This window comes from Thunnus maccoyii, chromosome 14 (genome assembly GCF_910596095.1).
Source record: "Thunnus maccoyii chromosome 14, fThuMac1.1, whole genome shotgun sequence".
Classification (NCBI taxonomy): domain Eukaryota; kingdom Metazoa; phylum Chordata; class Actinopteri; order Scombriformes; family Scombridae; genus Thunnus; species Thunnus maccoyii.
Window position 1 is genome coordinate 1566301 of NC_056546.1, and position 9555 is coordinate 1575855.

Consider the following 9555-nt stretch of genomic DNA (forward strand, 5'->3'; position numbering starts at 1 on the left):
GTCACTGTTCATTTGGGCTCCTGACGATGTTTGAAACATTGTGAACTTTCAGCCTGTTCTTGTCTTAAAAGAGAGTTTAGTCTGTTTAGTCTTTTCATTCAGCGTCTGGTTGAGGTTTGATTGATTACCTGTACCCGGTGTGATTGACAGGACTCTCCCAGAGCTCAGACCAGGAGGACGATCGAGTGCTGCAACACCGACTTCTGCAACCGAGACCTGCAGCCCACCCTCCCCCCGCTGGCTCCCTCCGGTAACGTTTTCCTCCCGACCGACCGCCGGCGCCGACAGATTCAGGTGTTGATCAGGTGGAGGTAGACTTTATTTAACCGCAGTGTGTTTTGTTTTTGTTTGTTTTTTTTCCTCTGCCGGATGTCTCCAGAAGGCAGCCCACACTGGCTGGCCTTCCTCATCTCCATGACGGTCTGCTGCTGCACTCTGATCTGCGTCACCGTGGTCTGTTACTACAGGTGAGACTTCACACTGACCGTCAGCATCATTTTAGAGTTTCAGTCTCTGGAGAGTAGTTCTGTGGAAGGCAGACAAATCTATAAATACTCAGGGATAGACTCTTATATTTAAAAAAAACAAAAGAAATAAGAGAACTGAAGACAATTAATAAGCAAATAAATACATGTTTACATAGGTGAGCTCTGAGTCTGCAGGTATTGCTGATCATGCAGGATGATGTCATCAAAACTATCCAATGACTGAGTCACCCGGTGACGTCATGTTTTACAGCTTCTAGTTTGTTTATAAATAAAAACAAGTGAGTGTGAAGACGAACAGAAGCAGAACTAAAAGACAACAATGAGTCTTTTTTTTTTTTTTTTCCTTCGTTTGGACCAAATGAACCAAATTACAGGTGTGAAAGTCATGAAACTCACCTGCAGCAGCAGCAGCAACGTACCGAAAACACACTGTTAGACTTCAGGAGGAAAACTGTGTTTACCTGAAGACAACAAGTACAAAAATAAACTGTTTGCTGCTCTATAGATAGAGGTATAATGTGTGTGTGTGTGTGTGTGTGTGTGTGTGTGTGTGTGTGTGCAGGTATAAGTGGCAGAGTGAGCGGCAGCGGTATCACAGGGATCTGGAGCAGGAAGTCTTCATCCCTGCTGGAGAGTCGCTCAAAGACCTCATTCACCAATCACAGAGCTCCGGCAGTGGCTCAGGCCTCCCCCTGCTGGTAGGAACACAGCACTGCACACACACACACACACACACACACACGCACACACACACACACACACACACACACACACGCACACACACACACACACACACACACACCTTAATGACCTGAAGTATACACACATGCAGTAGAAATGTAAACATCTGAGAAGCTGAGCATTAACTGGAAACACTGCTGATAAAAATCTGTACGTTTGCAGTGTTTTCCTTTTATGATTTTTTTTGCATCATGGAAACAGAATTTGGACTTTTATTGGGACTCTGAAGTTAAACGTGATCAGTCAACAAGTGTTCTGGTTTCAATCTGGATATTCATGGATCCTTAAAAAGTCTTAAATTTGGAGGATTCACATCGACCAACAGGATGTAATGTTACGTAATTACATATAAATATTCCTCACTCGGCCTTTTCTGGATTCTTACATATTTCTTGTTTGCTTGAATTGTTTCTAGAAGAGGTAAATATTTAAATTTGACCATTTTTGACGTCTAACACCCAGAAAATACATTTTCTCTGTTCCTACATCAGTCATCTGTATACAGAAACACAATGACACAATAAACTGAAAATAATCCTGAAAACTCTCTAAATAGTTTATTGGATTAGGAATAAACTTTTCTGATGCCTTACTTTGAGAACTACCAACATTCTGAAAACCTGTTTCTTTCTTTAAAAAATGTAAGAATAAGACAAAGTTCTTAGATGTTCAGATGTTGTTTAAACACAAGCAGCTGCACAAATACATTCTTATTTTATAACTGTTGAATCCATTAGCTCTCATCTGAGTCCACGTCACATTCAGTTATTAATTCTATTTCTATAAACTAGTGATATAAATGTGAATAAATGAATGTAGCTAATAAATGATTGAAGGGTTTCCTGTCAGTCTCTGGTGTTAAAATTCACTTTATGTTGTATTGAAAAGGTCTTAAAAAGTCCAGAATTGAACCTGGTGAAACACTGCAGAAGGCAGGAATAGTTTAGTGGCAGCAACAGAACATCTTTACATGATCTGAACATATCGACTCTAAACCTCAACGTGACCTTTAATTAAATGACTTTCCTGCATCAAACATACACACACACACGTCTTCATTAGCATTGAGTTCTCGTCCAGACATCATTTAAACTCGTCTCTGTGTTTCCTCCTCAGGTGCAGCGGACCATCGCCAAGCAGATCCAGATGGTCCGTCAGATCGGGAAGGGTCGCTACGGCGAGGTGTGGCTCGGACGCTGGAGGGGAGAGAAGGTCGCCGTCAAAGTCTTCTTCACCCGAGAGGAAGCCAGCTGGTTCAGAGAGACGGAGATCTACCAGACTGTCCTGATGAGACACGAGAACATCCTCGGTAACGTCACGTCCATCCGTCTCTTCACTCATACCAAAAAAAAAACTACAAAATCAGACTTTGTTGCTCTTTTAATCCTGTTTGTTGTTATTATTAGTATATTTTAACTCGACGATTTAAGTTAAAAGGATGAAATTTAGGTTGAGGTTTACTTCCCTGGACAGTGACGTTAATGCAACGACAAACTGCAGCAAAACTAAATGAAAAGCTGAGAGCGAGCCTGAAGACTGCAGGACTCCAGGATCGATCGATACCGTGATTGATTTTTAATTTAGTTGATGATTTCAAGTAACGACAGCGAGCATCGACCGCCGTCCATCAGACTGATGATGACGGCGCTCTGCTGATACGTATGTATGCAGACAGACTAATTCATTTAAGAGAAAGAAGAGGACGAACTTTACTGAGACGACCCTGCAGGCGTACTCGCCATCCGCACCACCGAAGAAGAGAAAAGACCTCAAGAACATTTATGTATTTATCTTTTAAATCAGACTTTTTTCTGTGAGGTTTGTCGGTACGAGTCACCAGTTCATGAGCAGCTGAACGTTGCTCAGATTTCATCATCGACGCCTTTAAAACACTGTGATGCTTCAAGTCCTGTTTTCAGAAATCAGCAGACAAAAACATTAGAAGTTGAGAGTGTCAGTAGTAGAAACATAAATATAACAGAGCAGCGCGGTGCAGAAATAAAGGAGGAAGTATGAATCTGTTGATACGAGTGCTGCTCACATGAATCTGTATTTCAGAAACATTTGTTTTATCAGGACGGTTATTTAATACTTTGTGAAGACAGACAGACTACAAACAGGAAAACAAGTCATCAGAGTACGAAACACTCTTGATCTGTTGAAACATGCTGAGTCATCTATTACGGCTTCTTCTTCGTCTTAGTTTACTGTCATAAGGAAAAACATTAAATCCTCACATTTGAGAAGCTTAAGATTAATTGATTAGCAGATTTATTAGCTGTTGATGGATTCATTGATTAACTGACTCATCTTAAACAAACTGTATGAAGGAACTTTTCTGCAGTTTATTGAATCTTTTCCTCAGCTCGTGTCCGACGAGGATCTGACCTCTCTTCCCTCCTCCCGCAGGCTTCATCGCGGCCGACATCAAAGGCACCGGCGCATTCACGCAGCTCTTCCTCATCACCGACTACCACGAGAACGGCTCGCTGTACGACTACCTGAAGCTGACCACACTGGACACGCAGACGCTGCTGCGACTCGCCTACTCGGCCGCCTGCGGCCTCTGTCACCTGCACACCGAGATCTACGGCACGCACGGGAAGCCCGCCATCGCCCACCGCGACCTCAAGAGCAAGAACATCCTGATCAAGAAGAACGGAACCTGCTGCATCGCCGACCTCGGCCTCGCCGTCAAGTTCAACAGGTTTTAACTCGACCTCGATGTTTTATTGTAACGTCTGGATGCACGTTAGCGTGTTAGCCATTAGTGTGAAATTATAATGTGCAACATGAAGAGTTTATCATGTTTTTATTATGATTTATTGATTTGTATCTTGAACCTGGAGAGAAGAAAACACAATAGATTCTACATAAACGAACATATTCTTTATAAAACTAGAAACAAATACATTCTGTATACTCTATTTAAAATAAAAATGACATATTACATCAACTAAAACTTAAATAAATTCTATATAAAACTAACAAAACAAATACAGGCTATATAAACTGTATTCTGTATTAAACTAAAAGACTTTATTCTATATAAAACAGATATATAACCTGAATATTCTATATAAACTAAAAAAATGTATAAATTCTATATAAATAAAAAAAAATGTATAAATTCTATATAAATAAAAAAAAGTATAAATTCTATATAAATAAAAAAATGTATAAATTCTATATAAATAAAAAAAAGTATAAATTCTATATAAATAAAAAAAGTATAAATTCTATATAAATAAAAAAATGTATAAATTCTATATAAATAAAAAAAATGTATAAATTCTATATAAATAAAAAAAATGTATAAATTCTATATAAATAAAAAAAATGTATAAATTCTATATAAATAAAAAAATGTATAAATTCTATATAAATAAAAAAAGTATAAATTCTATATAAATAAAAAATTGTATAAATTCTATATAAATAAAAAATGTATAAATTCTATATAAATAAAAAAATGTATAAATTCTATATAAATAAAAAATTGTATAAATTCTATATAAATAAAAAAAAAGTATAAATTCTATATAAATAAAAAAATGTATAAATTCTATATAAATAAAAAATTGTATAAATTCTATATAAATAAAAAAAAAAGTATAAATTCTATATAAATAAAAAATTGTATAAATTCTATATAAATAAAAAAAATGTATAAATTCTATATAAATAAAAAATTGTATAAATTCTATATAAATAAAAAAATGTATAAATTCTATATAAATAAAAAAATGTATAAATTCTATATAAATAAAAAAAATGTATAAATTCTATATAAATAAAAAAAGTATAAATTCTATATAAATAAAAAAAGTATAAATTCTATATAAATAAAAAAAAAGTATAAATTCTATATAAATAAAAAAATGTATAAATTCTATATAAATAAAAAAATGTATAAATTCTATATAAATAAAAAAAATGTATAAATTCTATATAAATAAAAAAATGTATAAATTCTATATAAATAAAAAAAATGTATAAATTCTATATAAATAAAAAAAAGTATAAATTCTATATAAATAAAAAATTGTATAAATTCTATATAAATAAAAAAAAAGTATAAATTCTATATAAATAAAAAATTGTATAAATTCTATATAAATAAAAAAAAAGTATAAATTCTATATAAATAAAAAATTGTATAAATTCTATATAAATAAAAAAAATGTATAAATTCTATATAAATAAAAAATTGTATAAATTCTATATAAAAAAAAGTATAAATTCTATATAAATAAAAAATTGTATAAATTCTATATAAATAAAAAAAAATGTATAAATTCTATATAAATAAAAAAAAGTATAAATTCTATATAAATAAAAAAAAAGTATAAATTCTATATAAATAAAAAAAATGTATAAATTCTATATAAATAAAAAATTGTATAAATTCTATATAAATAAAAAATTGTATAAATTCTATATAAATTAAAAAAAAGTATAAATTCTGTATAAATAAAAAAATTGTATAAATTCTATATAAATAAAAAAATTGTATAAATTCTATATAAATAAAAAAATGTATAAATTCTATATAAACTAAAATAACACATCTTATATTTATTTAGGGTGACCAGTTTGAATCTTCATTGATTAATAGATAAATGTTTTATTGATCACCTGTTTGCTTGTTAATGTGATAATATGACAGAACAATATTCTCCAAACAGCTGATTATTTTCAGTTTATTTCTTATATTTCTTGAACATTAATTTACTATAAACCACAGTGAACAGTGATCTCAGCATCTGACTGACTGGCTCTCTCGTTTGCGTTGCCGTAGCGACACTAACGAGATGGACATCCCTCTGAGCACCCGGGTGGGGACGAGGCGCTACATGGCCCCCGAGGTCCTGGACGAGAGCCTCAACAAGAACCACTTCCAGGGTTACATCATGGCCGACATGTACAGCTATGGCCTCGTCATCTGGGAGATGGCCAGACGCTGCGTCACCGGGGGTAACGCACACACACACACACACACACACACACACACACACACACACACACACACACACACACACACGCTGCAGATAAAGCAGGTTGAACGTGATCAATCAAAACGTCAGAAGGAACCAGCTTGAGTCAGCTGATCGTCTCCTTAGTCAGTTATTTCAGGGATTCTTTAGTACTCCGCTCTGATTGGCCGGTGAAGATATTCTATGGTTAAATGCTCAGCTGTGATTGGCCAGTGAAAACATCCTGAGGTTTAATATTTCTGAGTAACAGTCAGCTGTTTCCAGTTTAATCAAATCAGCTGAGAGCAGAGCTTCTTCTAATCTCATCAACTGGCTCCACCTGCTGGTCATAACCAGTTACTGCTGCTGCATCTGTTTATATCTTTATGTATTAATCCTCCTTTTCCAAATGATATTTAAACACATGTTTGACTGCATTCAGTTCCAGTTATGTCCCATTTAACAACAGTTATTACAGCTTTGAACTCCTGAACCTTCATATAGGAGTGATGTCACTTTATGTCACAGCTCTGTTCATTTTATACTGATTTTCCTAGAATAAGGCTCATTGGCAGGTTTTCCATTTTAAGACATTTTACAGAGCTGGTGGTGCAGTTTGGTACAAATTATTAAAAAAAACCCACATTTACTTGTAAATCAGTGTAAAACAGGACACTGGTGCAGTCTCACACCTGTTTTGCTCCTTTGGTTCAGTTTTACTTTGTAACCTTTTAGATTTTTCTGAACAGTTGTCTAGATATTCCTCTGCAGAGAAAGACTCTCATCATCTTCTTCTTCTTCTTCTTCGTCTGTGTTCAGGTATCGTGGAGGACTACCAGCTGCCGTACTATGAGATGGTGCCCTCTGACCCCTCCTATGAAGACATGCTGGAGGTGGTGTGTGTTAAAGGACTGCGGCCCACAGTGTCCAACCGCTGGAACAGCGACGAGGTGAAACTCAAACACTTATTATTACATCACATCACACGTTCTTCACGTTCTTCTCTCCAGACTGACGACGTCTGAACAGCCTCGACTGAATCAAAACGATGATGTTTCAGGAAGTGATTCATTCAAAGTTGAACGTGGACTTATCTCAGAAACAGAATCAGCTTTATATGTTCACACATACGAGGAGCTGGACTCTGGTCTCTAGTGGTTCTCAGTGTTCACAACAATCACAAAGATGCACAAGAACAACAAAGCAAAGATCATTCAAATAAACATTATGCACTATTATGCACAAGCAAGTCTGTAAAAAATAGAAACAACAACGTAAAGTTTCTATTCTCTGTGATTAACAAAAAACAATCATTTAAATCAATATAATTTACTCGCAGCAGGTAAACGTTTATCCAACAACTATTAGACGGATTGTTATGAAGTTTGGTTCATACAAGGCTGCAACTAACGATCGATTCATCGTTTTGTTTATATGATGGTTGTTATAACTTTGTAGAGCTCATGATGACGTCGTCTGATGTCTTATTTTGTCGTATCAAGTTCAAAATCCAAAGATATTCAGTTTTACTTTGATGCATGAAGAAGGAAAACTTCAGATCATCACAGAAGCTGCAACCAGCAGATGTAACGATCTAAATAGTTCATCTTCTGTCAGTAGAACAGCTGTAGTTCACATGTTCATGTCCTCCTCAGGAGGAACGTTGATCACCTGTGAAACTGTTAAATTGTTTCTGTGTGTTATTAAAACGTCTTTAATTTCACTTTATGAAGCTGCAGAGACCCGAAAAACTGCTGATGTTTCCCATCAGCCTCGGCTGATTAGTGCTAATTAACAAATGTTATGATGAGAGAGGGATGTTTTATTTACTGGTTTATTAATCAGGAACACATTAATAATCATAAACCAGAGTTCATCACGGCGCCGTTTCCTGTCTCATTCTGGATGAAACTCACTTTTCTGGAAGCAGCAAACCTGCCGAGCAGCGTCGATCACATGATGAGCTGCTTCCTCGTCACTAAAGTGTCTCTAACTGTGTGTGTGTGTGCGTGTGTGTGCGTGTGCGTGTGTGTGCGTGTGTGTGCGTGTGTGTGCGTGTGTGTGTGTGTGTGTGTGTGTTGTGTTTCCGCAGTGCCTTCGGGCCATGCTGAAGCTGATGTCAGAGTGCTGGGCTCATAACCCCGCCTCCCGCCTCACCATCCTCAGAGTGAAGAAGACGCTCGCCAAGATGGTGGAGTCGCAGGACATCAAGATCTGACCGCCGCCCTCCTCCTCCTCCTCCTCCTCCTCCTCCTCCTCCTCCTCCTCACACCTCCGCCAGATTCACCTTGAACCCAGAACAACCTGACCTGGACCGGAGCAGATCACCACCCTTCATCAGGAGGAGGAAGAGGAGGAGAAGTTGGGAGATAAGAGAATTTAAAAAAAAAAAAAAAGGACCCGTTTCAGGGCGGAGCTGTGCGTCTCCTCCTTCCTCCTCCTTCCTCCTCCTCTTCAGTGTGTGAGCGGCCGGGAAACAAACAAACATGGAGTCGCTCCTCTTCCTCTCTTCGTGGCTCATGCGGAGCGAGACAGCCGGGTTTGACGCTTTCTGTGAAAGCCAAACGAGACATTTAAATTTGGATGAGCGGAGGGGAGAGGAAGCTCGCTGTGAATGAACAGAGAAACATTTTTAAGGACCCGCCTCGCCCAGCCTTCCTCCTCTTCTGCCTGTTTAAAAAAAAAATGCCAATTTTTTGTTTTTATTTTCTCTTCAGGACAGTGTTTCTCCTGCCATATTGAAATATATCTACACTCTTAAAGTAGAGTTAATTATAAAAAATAAGGTACTATTATAATATGTGAATTTTAATGTGTAAATAAATGTTATCTTTAGATGCCGTGCCTACTCATAAGAAGATTTTTAAAAAAAAAACCAGAACACTATGCTGCAGTGGACTCCAGAGAGACGTTCACACTCTGGAGACGTCTACCGTCCTGTCTGTCTGTCCACGTCCTGGTTCATGTCGGCCTCACAGCTGGTTGTTAGGAGATTGTACAACAGTTATTAAAGAGGTGGAGCTGCTGCTGCTCTGGTTGGCAGGAATAAACCTCATTGGTCGAGTTAAACCTCAGTTGGGTGGTGACTTTCAGCTCTGTGAGCCAATAGGAGGAGAGAAGAGTCCCCCGGGGGAGCGAAGCAAATAGTTTATATGTTTTTAACTTTTCATTCAGTGACAAATTAAAGGATCAGTCTGGTGTTTTTCTCTGTTTTTCTTCTTGTCAACAAATCTTCATGTTTGGATCCAAACCAACACTGAACTGATCTACTAACCAGTGTTGTGTGTTTGTATCAGAGCTGATATATCTGATTCCTCTGTGCTGTAGTGCAGCGTCTGTCTTACACAGAA

General features: G+C 36.7%; 1 protein-coding gene across 2 annotated transcripts in view; it reads left to right on the forward strand.

The window, feature by feature from the left end:
* LOC121911203 (bone morphogenetic protein receptor type-1A-like) overlaps positions 1-9182 on the forward strand; it is a 59854-nt gene extending 50672 nt beyond the window's left edge. The window contains exons 6-13 of one of the 2 annotated variants that reach the window (XM_042432479.1): positions 151-250; positions 380-467; positions 1051-1186; positions 2346-2538; positions 3639-3936; positions 6031-6206; positions 7025-7155; positions 8298-9182. In XM_042432479.1, the coding sequence (XP_042288413.1) occupies positions 151-250; positions 380-467; positions 1051-1186; positions 2346-2538; positions 3639-3936; positions 6031-6206; positions 7025-7155; positions 8298-8423 (1248 nt within the window). In that variant the 3' untranslated portion in view covers positions 8424-9182. The remainder of the gene's footprint in view (positions 1-150; positions 251-379; positions 468-1050; positions 1187-2345; positions 2539-3638; positions 3937-6030; positions 6207-7024; positions 7156-8297) is intronic. The other variant, XM_042432480.1, reaches the window with a different exon arrangement.
* Positions 9183-9555: the final 373 nt, after the last annotated feature.